The sequence below is a fragment of the Macaca fascicularis genome, chromosome 10 (genome assembly GCF_037993035.2).
Source record: "Macaca fascicularis isolate 582-1 chromosome 10, T2T-MFA8v1.1".
Lineage (NCBI taxonomy): Eukaryota > Metazoa > Chordata > Mammalia > Primates > Cercopithecidae > Macaca > Macaca fascicularis.
In genome coordinates, this window is record NC_088384.1 from 55,116,356 (window position 1) to 55,131,860 (window position 15,505).

Sequence of the window (15,505 nt, forward strand, 5' to 3'; positions counted from 1 at the left end):
TTTTCCTCAATATGACGCCATTTGTAAGACAATTGTAGCACTGAGGCTTGTGCATGCCAGGCAAGGCCAAGCTGGCTCAAAGAGCAACCAGCCACCTCTGCAAGAGTGTGCCAGGAGCAGGTAGACCAGCCACCAACCTCACTCACTGCCACTCCTATACCTCATTTCTTCTACCCTAGAGGTAAGGCCTCAGTGTCATCTGTTTTTCCTCAAGCCTCTGCTAAATCAGTCATCAGGTGGCAGTCACTCAGGCTGTTGGGATCTGGCCATCCCTACTTCCTTGAGTGGGTAAGGTTGGTGGCTGGTGCAACTACTCCAGGCGCACCCTTGCAGAGGTGGCTGGTTGCTCTTTGAGCCAGGATGGCCTTGCATTGCATGCACATGCCCCAGCTGCTCCAAGTGATCTTGTCCTGCCTGGGGCCAACTTTTAAATCTGCCCAGGGCCACAGAAGGCAGAGTCCTCAAGCCTCTGCTCCATCAGCACCTGCTCCGGGCGCACCCTTGCAGAGGTGGGTGGATGCTCTTTGGCCAGCTTGGCCTTGCCTGGCATGCACAGACCGTAGGTACCGACGTGCTGCTCTGAGTGAGCTTGTCCTGCCTGTGGCCATATTCACAGTCTGGTCAGGGCCACAGAATTCCTAGTCTCCTGGATTGCTATCCTGGCTGCTTTCTGCACTTGAACATAAAGTCCTCCTCAAAATGGCCTGTGGACTGCCTCTTGGCAACAAAGAAGCCCACAGTGCCATCTGAGCTCTGAGGAATTGACTGGAGTCTTAAAGGCAGCACACACCCCGCTCTACAGCTTGCTGCTCATTTCCTCTAAATGGCTCCATTTGTAAGACAGTTGTTGCACTGAGGCTTGTGCATGCCTGACAAGGACAAGCTGGCTCAAAAGCAACCAGCCAACTCTACAAGGGTGTGCCAGGAGCCTCAGGCCTCTGCTCCATCAGCCATCAGGTGGCAGCCACTCAGTCTGTTGAAATCTGGCCTTCCCTGCTTTCTTGAGTGGGTGCGGTTGGTGGCTGCTCCACCTGCTCCGGGCGCTCCCTTGCAGAAGTGGCTGGTTGCTCTTTGAGCCAGCTTGGACTTCCCTGGCAGGCACAGGCCCAAGAATCCAACACTGATCCATGGGAGCTTGTCCTGCATGGGGCCAAATTCTAAGTCTGGCCATCCCTGCTTCCTTCAGTGGGTGGGGTTGAAGGCTGGTCCAACTGCTACAGGAGCTCCATTGCAGAGGTGGCAGGTTGCCCTTTGAGCCAGCTTGGCCTTGCCTGGCATGCACAGATTCCAGGTGCCGACATGTTGCTCTGAGTGAGCTTGACCTGCCTTGGGCCAAATTCTAAGTCTGGCCAGGGACACAGAAGATGGAGTCTCTTGGGTTTAAATCCTGGCTGCTTTCTGCACTTGAACATAAAGTCCTCCATAAGACGGCCTGTAGTCTGCCTCTTGGCAACAAAGAAGTGCCATCTGAGCCCTGAGGAATTGACTGGAACCCTAAAGGCAGTGCAAACCCCGCTCCTGAGCCTGCTGCTCATTTCCTCTATGTGGCTCCATGTGTAAGACAGTTGTTGCACTGAGGCTTGTGCATGCCAGGCAAGGCCAAGCTGGCTCAAAGGGCAACCAGCCACCTCTGCAAGTGTGTGCCAGGAGCCGGTAGACCAGCCACCAATCTCACTCGCTGCCGGTCAGGGTACATCATATCTTCTACACTAGAGATAAGGCCTCAGTGCCATACGCTTTTCCTCAGGCCTATGCTACATCAGCTATCAGGAGGCAGCCATTCAGTCTGCAGGAACCTGGCCATCCCTGCTTCCTTCAGTGAATGACGTTGTCGGCTGGTCCAACTGCTACAGGCGCACCATTGCAGTGGTGGTTGTTTGCCCTTTGAGACAGCTTGGCCTTGCCTGGCATGCACAGACCCCAGCTACTGACATTCTGCTCTGAGTGAGCTAGTCCTGCATGGGGCCAAATTGTAAGTCTGGCCAGGGCCACAGAAAGCCGAGTCCCCTGGGTGGAAATCCTGGCAGCTTTCTTCACTTCAACATAAAGTCCTCCTCAAGAGGGCCTGCGGTCTCCCTATTTGCAATCAAGAAGCCTGCAGTGCCATCTGAGCCCTGAGGAATTGACTGGAGCCCTAAAGGCAGCCCACACCCTGCTCCTGAGCTTGCTACTCGTTTGCTCTATATGGCTCCATTTCTAAGCCAATTGTTGCACTGACGTTTGTGCATACCAGGCAAGGCCAAGCTGGCTCAAAGAGTAACCAGCCACTTCTGCAAGGATGTGCCAGGAGCCGGTGGACGAGCAACCAACCTCATTCACTGCCGCTCATGATACATCAGTTCTACCCTAGATGTAGGGCCCCAGTGCCATCTGCTTTTCCTCAGGCCTCTGCTCCATCAGCCATCAGGTGGCAGCCACACAGTCTGTTGGAATCTGCCCATCCCTGCTTCCTTGAGTGAGTGAGGTTGGTGGCTGCTCCACCTGCTCCAGGGGCACCCTTGCAGAGGTGGCTGGTTGCTCTTTGAGCCAACTTGGCCTTGCCTGGCATGCACAGACCTCAGGTACCAAAGTGCTGCTCTGAGTGAGTTTGTCCTGCCTGAGGCCAAATTCTAAGCCTGGCCAGGGCCACAGAAGGCCTAGGCCCCTGGGCGGAAATCCTGGCTGCTTTCTGCACTTGAACATAAAGTCCTCCTCAAGACGGCCTCTGGTCTGCCTCTTGGCAATGAAGAAGCCTGCAGTGCCATCTGAGCCCTGAGGAATTGACTGGAGCCTAAAGGCAGCCCACACGCGGCTCCTGAGCCTGCTGCTCTTTTCCTCAATATGACGCCATTTGTAAGACAATTGTAGCACTGAGGCTTGTGCATGCCAGGCAAGGCCAAGCTGGCTCAAAGAGCAACCAGCCACCTCTGCAAGAGTGCCTCTGGAGCAGTTGGAGCAGCCACCAACTTCACTTACTGCTGCTCATGGTACATCAGTTCTACCCTAGAGTTAGGACCCCAGTGCCATCTACTTTTGCTCAGGCCTCTGCTCCATCAGCCATCAGGTGGCAGCCACTCAGTATGTTGGAATCTGGCCATCCGTGCTTCCTTGAGTGGGTGAGATTGGTGGCTGCTCCACCTGCTCCAGGGGCACCCTTGCAGAGTTGGCTGGCTGCTCTTTGAGCCAGCTTGGCCTTGCCTGGCATGCACAGGCCCCAGAAACAGACACTGCTGCATGTGAGCTTGGCCTGCGTGGGGCCAATTTCTAAGTCTGGCTGTCCCTGCTTCCTTAAATGGGTGACGTTGAAGGCTGGTCCAACTGCTACAGGCGCACCATTGCAGAGGTGGCTGGTTGCCTTTGAGCCAGCTTGGCCTTGCCTGGCATGCGCAGACTCCAGGTATTGACATGCTGCTCCAAATGAGCTTGTCCTGCCTTGGGCCAAATTCTAAGTCTGGCCAGGGCCACAGAAGGCCGAGCCTCTTGGGTTTAAATCCTGGCTGCTTTCTGCACTTGAACATAAAGTGTTCCTCAAGATGGCCTGTGGTTTCCCTCTTTGCAACCAAGAATCCTGCAGTGCCATCTGAGCCCTGAGGAATGGACTGGAACCCTCAAGGCAGTGCACAGCCCGCTCCTGAGCCTGCTGCTCATTTCCTGTATATGGCTCCATTTGTAAGACAATAATTATACTGAGGCTTGTTCATGGCAGGCAAGGCCAAGCTGGCTCTAAGAGCAACCAACCACTTCTGCAAGGGTGTGCCAGGAGCCAGTTGACCAGCCACCAACCTCACTTGATGCTGCTCAGGGTACACCATTTCATCTACTCTAAAGTTAGGGCCCCACTGCCATCTGCTTTTCCTCAGGACTCTGCTCCATCAGCCACCGGGCAGCAGTCACTCAGGCTGTTAGAATCTGGCCATCTCTGCTTCCTTAAGTGGGTGAGGTTGTCGGCTGGTCCAACTGCTACAGGTGCGCCCTTGCAGAGATGGCTGGCTGCTCTTTGAGTCAGCTTGGCCTTGCCTGGCATGCACAGACCCCAGCTACCAACATTCTGCTCCGAGTGAGCTGGTTCTGCCTTGGGCCAAATTCTAAGTCTGGCCAGGGCCACAGAAGACTGAGTCCCTTGGGTTCAATCCTGGCTGCTTTCTGCACTTGAACATAAAGTGTTCCTCAAGATGGCCTGTGGTCTCCCTATTTGCAACCAAGAAGCCCGCAGTGACATCTGTGCCATGAGGAATTGACTGAAACCCTAAAGGCAGCGCACACCCTGCTCCTGAGCCTGCTGCTCATTTCCTCTATAAGGCTCCATTTGTAAGACAATTGTTGCACTGAGGCTTGTGCATGCCAGGCAAGTCCAAGCTGGCTCAAAGGGCAACCAGCCATCTCTGCAAGGGTGCGCCAGGAGCCGGTGGACCAGCCACCAATCTCACTCGCTGCCGGTCAGGATACATCACTTCTTCTACCTGAGAAGTAAGGCCTCAGTGCCATCTGCTTTTCCTTGGGCCTCTGCTCCATCAGCCATCAGGCAGCAGCCACTCAGGCTGTTGGAATCTGGCCATCCCTGCTTCCTTCACTAGGTGAGGTTGGTGGCTGGTCCACTGGTTCCAGGTGCACCCTTGCAGAGGTGGTTGTTTGCCCTTTGAGACAGCTTGGCCTTGCCTGGCATGCACAGACCCCAGCTACTGACATTCTGCTCTGAGTGAGCTAGTCCTGCATGGGGCCAAATTGTAAGTCTGGCCAGGGCCACAGAAAGCCGAGTCCCCTGGGTGGAAATCCTGGCAGCTTTCTTCACTTCAACATAAAGTCCTCCTCAAGAGGGCCTGCGGTCTCCCTATTTGCAATCAAGAAGCCTGCAGTGCCATCTGAGCCCTGAGGAATTGACTGGAGCCCTAAAGGCAGCCCACACCCTGCTCCTGAGCTTGCTACTCGTTTGCTCTATATGGCTCCATTTCTAAGCCAATTGTTGCACTGACGTTTGTGCATACCAGGCAAGGCCAAGCTGGCTCAAAGAGTAACCAGCCACTTCTGCAAGGATGTGCCAGGAGCCGGTGGACGAGCAACCAACCTCATTCACTGCCGCTCATGATACATCAGTTCTACCCTAGATGTAGGGCCCCAGTGCCATCTGCTTTTCCTCAGGCCTCTGCTCCATCAGCCATCAGGTGGCAGCCACACAGTCTGTTGGAATCTGCCCATCCCTGCTTCCTTGAGTGAGTGAGGTTGGTGGCTGCTCCACCTGCTCCAGGGGCACCCTTGCAGAGGTGGCTGGTTGCTCTTTGAGCCAACTTGGCCTTGCCTGGCATGCACAGACCTCAGGTACCAAAGTGCTGCTCTGAGTGAGTTTGTCCTGCCTGAGGCCAAATTCTAAGCCTGGCCAGGGCCACAGAAGGCCTAGGCCCCTGGGCGGAAATCCTGGCTGCTTTCTGCACTTGAACATAAAGTCCTCCTCAAGACAGCCTCTGGTCTGCCTCTTGGCAATGAAGAAGCCCGCAGTGCCATCTGAGCCCTGAGGAATTGACTGGAGCCTAAAGGCAGCCCACACGCGGCTCCTGAGCCTGCTGCTCTTTTCCTCAATATGGCTCCATCTGTTAGAAAATTGTTGCACTGAGGCTTGTGCATGCCAGGCAAGGCCAAGCTGGCTCAAAGGGCAACCAGCCACCTCTGCATGAGTGCCTCTGCAGCAGTTGGAGCAGCCACCAACTTCACTCGCTATCGCTCATGGTACATCAGTTCTACCCTAGAGTTAGGGCTCCAGTGCCATCTACTTTGCTCAGGCCTCTGCTCCATCAGCCATCAGGTGGCAGCCACTCAGTATGTTGGAATCTGGCCATCCGTGCTTCCTTGAGTGGGTGAGATTGGTGGCTGCTCCACCTGCTTTGAGCGCACCCTTGCAGAGTTGGCTGGCTGCTCTTTGAGCCAGCTTGGCCTTGCCTGGCATGCAAAGGCCCCAGAAACAGACACTGCTGCATGTGAGCTTGGCCTGCGTGGGGCCAATTTCTAAGTCTGGCCATCCCTGCTTCCTTAAATGGGTGACGTTGAAGGCTGGTCCAACTGCTACAGGCGCACCCTTGCAGAGGCGGCTGGTTGCTCTTTGAGTCAGCTTGGCCTCGCTTGGCATGCACAGACCCCAGCTACGGACATTCTGCTCCGAGTGAGCTTGTCCTGCCTTGGGCCAAATTCTAAGTCTGGCTAGGGCCACAGAAGACCGAGTCCCTTGGGTTCAAATCCTGGCTGCTTTCTGCACTTGAACATAAATTGTTCCTCAAGATGGCCTGTGGTCTCCCTCTTTGCAACCATGAAGCCCGCAGTGACATCTGTGCCATGAGGAATTGACTGGAACCCTAAAGGCAGTGCACACCCTGTTCCTGAGCCTGCTGCTCATTTCCTCTATAAGGCTCCATGTGTAAGACAATTGTTGCACTGAGGCTTGTGCATGCCAGGCAAGGCCAAACTGGCTGAAAGAGCAACCAGCCACATCTGCAAGGGTGTGCCAGGAGCCGGTGGACCAGCCACCAACCTTACTCGATGCCACTCATGGTACATCAGTTCTACCCTAGAGGTAGGGCCCCAGTGCCATCTGCTTTTCCTCATGCCTCTGTTCCACCAGACATCAGGCGGCAGTCACTCAGTCTGTTGGAAACTGGCCATCCCTGCTTCCTTGAGTGGGTGAGGTTGGTGGCTGCTACACCTGCTCTGGGCGCACCCTTGCAGAGGTGGCTGGTTGCTCTTTGAGCCAGCTTGGCCTTGTCTGGCATGCACAGACCACAGGTACCAAAGTACTGCTCCGAGTGAGCTTGTCCTGCTTAGGGCCAAATTCTACGCCTGGCCAGGGTAACAGAAGGCCTAGGCCCCTGGGTGGAAATCCTGGCTGCTTTCTGAACGTGAGAAGAAAGTCCTCCTCAAGACACCTGTGGTCTCTCTCTTGGCAACAAAGAAGCCCACAGTGCCATATGAGCCCTGAGGAATTGACTGGATCCCTAAAGGCAGTGCACACCCTGCTCCTGAGCCTGCTGCTCCTTTCCTCTATGTGGCTCCATGTGTAAGACAGTTGTTGCACTGAGGCTTGTACATGCCAGGCAAGGCCAAGCTGGCTCAAAAAGCAACCAACCACCTCTGCAAGGGTGTGCCAGGAGCTGGTGGACCAGCCACCAACCTCACTCACTGCCGCTCATAGTACATCAGTTCTACCCTAGAGGTAGGGAACCAGTGCCATCTGCTTCTCCTCAGGCCTCAGCTCCATCAGCCATCAGGTGGCAGCCAGTCTGGCTGTTGAAACCATCTCTGCTTCCTTGAGTGGGTGAGGTCAGTGGCTGTTCCACCTGTTCCAGCCACACCTTTGCAGACGTGGCTGCTTGCTCCTTGAGCCAGTTTGGCCTTGCCTGGCATGCATAGACCCCACCTACCACCATGCTACTCTGAGTGAGCTTGTCCTGCCTCGGGTCAAATTCTAAATCTGGCCAGGGGCACAGAAGGCCGAGTCCACTGGGTGGAACTCCTGGCTGCTTTCTGCACTTAAACATAAAGTCCTCCTCAAGATGGCCTGTGGTCTCCCTCTTTGCAACGAAGAAGCCCACAGTGCCATCTGAGCCCTGAGGAATAGACTGGAACCCTGAAGGCAGCGCACACCCTGCTCCTGATCCTGCTGCTGCTTTTCTCTGTGTGGCTCCATTTGAAGCACAGTTGTTGCACTGCGGCTTGTGCATGCCGACCCACTCAGGGAAGCCGGGAATGCATGTTTGTACCATGCATTTCACTGCAAGTACCTTTCTCTGCAGTTGGTGACCTAGGTTTTCTTCTATAGGTTTTTTATGGTTTTAGGTCTTGCATTTAACTCTTTAATCCATCTTAATATAATTTTTGTATTAAGCGTAAGGGAATAGCCCAGTTTCAGTTTTCTGCATACGGCTAGCCAGTTTTCCCAACACCATTTATTGATAGGGAATCCTTTCCCCGTTGCTTGTTTTTGTCAGGTTTGTTAAAGATCAGACAGTTTTAGTTGTGTGGTGTCATTTCTGAGGTCTCTGTTCTGTTCCATTGGTCCATATATCTGGATTGGTATGAGTACCATGCTCTTTTGGTTACTGTAGCCTTGTAGAATAGTTTGAAGTCAGGTACTGTGATGCCTCCAGCTTTGTGCTTTTTGCTTAGGATTCTCTTGGCTGTGTGGGCTCTTTGCTGGTTCCATATGAAATTTAAAGCAGTTTTTCTAATTCTTTGAAGCAAGTCAGTGGTAGCTTGATGGGGATAGCACTGAATCTATAAATTACTTTAGGTGGTATGGCACTCAGGCACAGAAATGTCCTTGAGTGGGGCAATACCATTCAGGACATAGGCATGGACAAAGTCTTCATCACTAGAACACCAAAAGCAATGGCAACCAAAGCCAAAATTGACAAATGGGATCTAATTAAACTACAGTGTCTGCAGAGCAAAAGAAACAATCATCGGAGTGAACAGGCAACCCACAGAATGAGAGAAATTTATTGCAATCTCTCCATCTGACCAAGGGCTAATATACATAATCTACAAAGAACTTAAACAAATTTACAAGAGAAAAACAAAGAACCCCATCAAAAAGTGGGCAAAGGTATGAACAGACACTTCCCAAAGAAGACATTTATGCAACCAATGAACATGTGAAGCAAAGCACATTACCACTGGTCATTAGAGAAATGGAAAGCAAAATCACAATGAGATACAATCTCATGCCAGTTAGAATGGCCATCATTAAAAAATCGGGAAACAATAGATGTTGGAGAGGATGTGGAGAAAGAGGAACGCTTTTACACTGTTGGTGGGAGTATAAATTAGTTCAACAATTGTGGAAGACAGTGTGATGATTCCTCAAGGATCTATAACTAGAAATAGCATTTGACCCAGCAATGCCATTACTGGGTATATACCTCCAAAATTATAAATCATTCTAATATAAAGACAAATGCACATGTATCTTTATTGAGGCACTGTTGACAACAGCAGACTGGAACCAGCCCAAATGCCCATCAAGGATAGACTGGATAAAGAAAATGTGGCATATATGCACCATGGTGTACTATGCAGCCACAATAAGGGATGAGTTCATATCCTTTGCAGGGACATGGATGAAGCTGGAAACCACCATTCTCAGCAAACTAACACAAAAACAGAAAACCAAACACCACGCGTTCTCACTCATAAGTGGGAGTTGAACAATGGGAACACATGGACACAGGAAGGGGAACACCACACACCAGGGCCTGTCAGGGTGGGGAGCTAGGAGAGGGATGGCATTAGCAGAAATCCATACTGTAGATCACGGACTGATGGATGCAGCAAGCCAGCATGGCATGTGTATACCCATAAAACAATCCTGCATGTTCTGCACATATACCACAGAACTTAAAGTATAATTTTAAAAAAAGGAAATTTGCTTTTAAGTAAACTTTTAGTCATAGAACTTTAAAAAAAAATCCTTTTGAATCTTTTACTACCACATCTTAGCTTGGACAAACTGCTGATATTTTAAAAGTAACACAAACATCAAACAGAAAGAACTAGACTTAGGAACCAAACTCAGGTTTCTATAGTTAACAGGCAGAATCTTAACACTGAGTCACCAAGACTACTCCTTCAGCCTGGCCTTGGCTAGCAAAAGATGACCTTGTTATGTAGGTGAGCCCGCTAATGTACAAACAAAAAAAATAAAAATAAAAAATATTTTCTGATAACTGGAATTTTTTTTTCATTTTTGCAGCCACAGGGCTTTTAGCCAATTCAGATGCCTTGCTCCCCACAATTTGGAACATTTCCTTGGATTTGACCAAGTCAGGAAGAGATTGGAGAAAAGTGAAACAACAACAATAAAACCCCAAACACAAACACAAACAAAGAATTGAGCAAAACAAACAAATGCACCATTTATATGATTACTGAGTGTTCTCATGGTAAGGAGAAATTAAAAGCAGCTGGTGGGTAATCTTAAATTTTAGTCATTAGAAAAAATTTTAAGACAAAATTCTAATTCAACTACTTACCTGGAAATAAGGCTCAGGCTGGTGATCGTTCTCTGCCATCTTAGAAGCTGGAAAAAACTGACACTCACCTTTCCTGTCAGAAGCAAGCCGAAACTCAGGAAAGGAGGTGCCTGCTCTCCATCGCCATGGAAGCAGGAAAACTTGCCTTCGTTGTTGGAAATGAGTAAAACTTCAGAAAAGGACTTGTACAGCAAAATCAACTTTAGATCTCAACCAAATTTTGGGTGATCAGGAACTCTCTGCAGGGGAGAAGCTCCCCAACCTCAGCAAATTATCCTATTGGTTTGGGCAATAAAGATAGCCCAGGTTGGTATCAATCAATAATGAGATTTATCAAAGGTCAGGACCACCTTTGTAATCTCCTTCTTTTTTTTCTTTTCTTTGAGACGGAGTCTCGCTCAGTCACCCAGACTGGAGTGCAGTGGCGCGATCCCAGCTCACTGCAAGCTCCGACTCCCAGGTTCATGCCATTCTCCTGCCTCAGCCTCCTGAGTAGCTGGGACTACAGGCACCCGCCACCGTGCCCGGCTAATTTTTGTATTTTTAGTAGAGACGGGGTTTCACCGTCTTAGCCAGGATGGTCTCGATCTCCTGACCTCGAGATCTTCCCACCTCAGCCTCCCAAAGTGCTGGAATTACAGGCGTGAGCCACCACGCCCGGCCCTCTGTCTTTTTTTTATCTTTATTGCTATAGTCCGTTTGGTCAGGAACTAGGAGTGCAACACTTGCTTTTTTCTGTTTTCCATTTGCTTGAAAAATTTTTCTCCATTCTTTTATTTTGAGCTTATGTATGGCACTGCATGCAAGATGGGTTTCTTGAAGACAGCATACTCAAATGGGTCTTGGTTCTTTATCCAGCTTGCCCCCGTGTCTTTCAATTGGAGCGTTTAGCCCATTTCCATTTAAGGTTAATCATGGTATGTGTGGATTTGATCCTGTCGTCATGCTGTCAGCTGGTTATTTTGCAGACTTGTGTATGTGGTTGGTTTTTGGCATCACTGGACTGTATTTCAGTGCGTTTTTGTACTGGCTGGTGATGGTCTTTTCTTTCCATATTTAGTGCTTCCTTCAGGAGCTCTTGTAAGATAGATCCGGTGATAATGAATTCCCTCAGCATTTGTTTGTCTGAAAAGGATCTTATTTCTCCTTCACTTATGATGCTTCATTTTGCTGGACATGAAATTCTGGGTTGAAATTTCTTTTTAAGAAATTTTCTGGTTTGTTGGGTTTCAGCTGAGAGGTCTTCTAAGTCTGATGGAATTCCCTTTGTAGGTGACCTTGCCTTTCTCCCCAGCTGCGTTTAACGTATTTTTTTTTTTCATTTTGACCTTGGAAAATCTGATGACTGTGTGTCTTGGAGATGATCTTCTCATGGCATATCTTACTGAGGTTCTCTGGATTTCCTGAATTTGATTGTTGGTCATCTGGTTAGGTTGGGGATATTCTCATGAATGATACTCTGAAGTACATTTTCCAAGTTGGTTCCATTTTCCTCATCCCTTTCAGGTACATTAATTCGTCACAGATTTGGTCATTTATATCATCCCATATTTCTCAGATGTTTTGTTCATTGCTTTTCATTCTATTTTTTCCCCATTCTTGTCTGCCTGTTTTATTTCAGAAAGCCAGTTTTCAAGATCTGGGATTCTTTCCTCTGCTTCGTCTGTTCTGCTGGGTGGTTTTGCACATGAGATGGAGCTGGTCAGACCTCTGCCGTCCTTAGTCTGTTTGCCTCTCCCAGGACTCCAGCTTGGGCACACCTGCTTACAGGCACTCTCGGGTGCCCCCACACACTACAATAATTTTCATAATGCCGTCACACACAATCACCATGTGACTGCATTATGAAAATTCTTGTACTGTGGTTTACAGCTCTATCAGGTCAGTTATGTTTTTCTCTGTACTGCCTATTTTGTCTGTCATCTCCTGTAGTGTTGTACAATGATTTTTAGCTTCCTTGTATTGGATGACAACGTACTTCTTTCACTCAGTGAACTTTATTCCTACCCGTATCCTGAACTCTGCTTGTATCATTTCAGACATCTCAGCCTCAGCCCAGTTCTGAACACTTGCTGGAGAGCTGATGCAGTCATTTGGAGGAAAGGAGGCATGCTGACTTTCTGAGTTCTCAGTGTTGTTGCACAGATCCTTTCTCATCTTTATGGGCTTATCCTCCTTCAGTCGTTGAGGTTGCTGACCTTTGGACAGGGTATTTTTCTTTTATTATATCTGATGACCATGAGGATTTGATTGTGGTGTAAGGCAGACTCAGCCAACTGGTTTTGTTTTTGGAGGATTTTAGGGGGCCAACACGCAGCTCCCAATTCCTGAACTGTGCGCTTTAACTCTGGGGAACGTGTATTGGGCCCCATCTTTGTTCTCTGGCTCCTTGAGGTTTGGAGTCCACTGCACTGAGGGGATCCAAGTGTGGCAGCTGCGGCGGAATGCTAGCGGATGCAGGAGTCCCTGCCTCCCTGGGAGCGTTGACCAGGGGTGGAGGCAAGACTGCAGGGGTGTGGGCCAGGGGGCCCCTGCTGACTCTGTGTGCTGTTACACTGGAGGCAGTGCTGGTTTGGGGTGGGCTGCTGGCCAGTGCATGTCTGGGTGCCTTCTCTGAGCCCCCCACCCCAAAGCAACAGTGGTCGCTCAGGGTATAAGAAGGTCCCTTTTTCTCTGCACAGCATTACCTCAGGAATGAGATGTTGACAGGGGTGGGGTTTTTGGCTCTGTTCCAACCACGGCTTCGTCTTCAGTGGCAGTTGGTGTGGGTTGGGGTGTGTGCTGCACTCCCATGTGCTGTCAGGGCAAGTACAGAAAAACCCACCTGTGTAAACACACACAGCAAAGGGATGTGAGAAGTTTCCATATAAAGAGCTGCAGTATGGAGGGGTGATGTGCAGGCTGGTGTGTGGCTGTAGGGGCCACCTTGCTGCAGCTCTCCACTGATCAGGCATGGTCCACTGGTACAGAAGCTATGGTGTGTGTACCCGAGAGTGTCCTGTAAGCAGGTATGGCCTTGCTGGGGTCCTGGAAGAGGCAAGCTGACTAAGGGGTGCTGAGGTCAGACCAGCCCCACCTGATGTGCAAAGCTGCCTAGCAGAGATCAGGTCTCAGAGAACTCTCTCAAAAGTGAACCCCAGCACATCACAACTGCTCTACACAAACATGGCCAGACTTCTTTTATAAGGAAGTCCCCTTTTTAAAGAAGATAACTCTTAGACCTGATCTGTGCTGGGCAATCTTGCACATGAGACAGGGCTGGTCTGACCGCAGCACTCCTTAAGTGCTGGGATAAAGTGTCTCATAAGAGCAAGTAGAGCTAGAGAGATAGCTGCCCCTGCCCTCTGTCCTGCATATCATCTGACTTGTTGCTCTAAAACTTTCCTTGTCTCCTGGAGGCTCCATCTGAGAGAGATGTAAGTTAGCAGTTACTTGATGTAATCACCCCAGGATGGAGGGTCTGTGCTGTGAGCCCAAGCCAGGGTTCCCTATCTGGTGATGAGCAGTGCAGGGTGTGTGGTACCTGTGGGAGATGGACTGGTGTGTTCCTTGGGTCAACTGCAGCTTGTTGGAGGTGTCGATATGGCACTTAGGGTCTTTGCTCCCTTGATATTCTGAGGGAAGCAAGGGCAGTTCCACTGCAGAGGCAGTGGCAGAGAGAATTTCAGTTGCTCCTGGAAGCTCAGTCCAGGGAATTGCCAAGTTGCTACAGGCTTGATAGTTCCAGTGGGGGGCTGGCTGGAGACCCTGGCCAGGAGGGCCTGTCCATCGAGGAGATATGGAAATGGGCACCCACATAACAGTCTGGCCACTTTTCTGTGGGGCTGCTGTGGTATGCAGGGGGTCCACTCCAGTCCCCAATTGCCTCCTATTTTCCAGTACCTGAAGGTATCAGCAGTGAAGTCTGCAAAAAGGCAAAGATGATAGCCTGCCCCTTCCTCTGGGAGCTCTGCACCTCAGAGGTATGAACCTGCTGCCAATCTGTACACACCTGTAGGATGTGGCTGGAGGCAAGTTGAGAAGTCTTGAACAGTCAGGAGGAACAGGAACAGGGACTTGCTTAAAAAAGAAGTCTGGTCACGTTTTTGTAGAGTGCCTGTGCTGTGCTGGGGGTTCAGTTCAGCCCCTGGTCGCCTCAGACACTCTGAAACTCAAAGGCTCAAATGGCTAAGTTGTCGAAACATCAAAGATGACAGTCTGGTCCTTCTCCTGGAGCTCTGACTCAGGGAGGCCTGAAACCTCTGTCAGCCAGAGAACAGCAGTGAAGGTGGCTGGAGACCCTGGTTGAAAGGCTCCACCCAGTGATTAGAAATGTGGTTGGAGACTGACTTAAACAAGAGTCTGGCCATGTTTTTGGAGGGTGGCTGTGCTGCACTGAGACACCACTTCCACCCCTGGTCAGCTTGGGCTCTCCAAAGCCCATGGGCCAGAACGGCTAGGTGCCCAAACAGCAAAGGTGGTGGCCCTCCCCTCTCTCTGGGAACTCTGTCCCAGGAAGGTTTCAAATCTCCGTTGGCCAGGGAACACTGGTGGGGGTAGCTAGAGGCCTCAGGTGGGAGGTCCTGTCCAGTGATGAGGAACAGGATCAGGGCCTGCTTACAGAAGCAGTCTGGCCATGATTTGGTAAAGCAGCTGTGCCGTGCCACAGGATCTTTTCTGCCCTTGATGGATTTGTAGTCTCCAAAGCCCACACACTAGAATGACTAAGTTGTTTGAACAGGAAAGATGGGGGCCTGCCCCATCTTGTCTCTCAGAATTTATCCTGTGTGATGCAGCTTAATGTTTAGGCTGTTAATTTTGTTGTCAACGTTAGAGTTGTTCAGAAAGGATCTCACTGTTATCTTTTAGGTTAGATATATGAGAATTCATTTCTTCCTGTAAATAAACCTGTTCATGTTTGTTCTCTGTAAAGAAGTCTCTTTCATCTATTTGACATTGATCACAGTCATGTAGGGCAGTAGTCAGTCTAAAGCGACATGATAGGATTTCCATTTCCAGTGTTTCCTAGCTGTGTCTTACATTCTGCAGTTCAGAACTGAGCATTCTCAGCGGTCAAAATGCTAAGTGTCCACTCTACTGAAATACTGATTTTTGCTAATGCTTCCTCATTCAATTTTACAGCCTTTAGAAGTTTATCATTGTTCTCAGTTGTCAAAATGCTAAGATGTCCACTGTATTTAAATACTAATTTTTGTTAATGTTTCCTCACTCAATTTTACAGCCTTTAGAAGTTTTTCATTCTTTGCTTTCACACTTTCAATTTCCTCCAAAAGTTTCTTTTCCCTTAGCTGGCTCTGCTGTTTTATTTTGTCTACTTCCAGTCTCAGCATGGCAATTTCTTCCTGCAACATGCGATTTTCATGCAAGAGATCTTTTTCTTTCTTATTGGTAAGAGAAACCTAAGTAAACAAAGGGAACTTCTAATTAGCACTCAAGAGAATGACATATCGTGATTTCTTCTGAAATTGAAGAATGACATTTATTTGTATAAGGAAAGAATTCCCATAGTGGATATT

At 49.7% G+C, this 15,505-nt stretch overlaps 1 protein-coding gene across 2 annotated transcripts in view; it reads right to left on the reverse strand.

Moving 5' to 3' along the window:
* Positions 1-15,166: 15,166 nt before the first annotated feature.
* Positions 15,167-15,505, reverse strand: part of LOC135965569 (POTE ankyrin domain family member G-like) — a 30,132-nt gene continuing 29,793 nt past the window's right edge. For both annotated transcript variants that reach the window (XM_065522621.1, XM_065522620.1), the window contains exon 12: positions 15,167-15,388. In XM_065522621.1, the coding sequence (XP_065378693.1) occupies positions 15,167-15,388 (222 nt within the window). The remainder of the gene's footprint in view (positions 15,389-15,505) is intronic.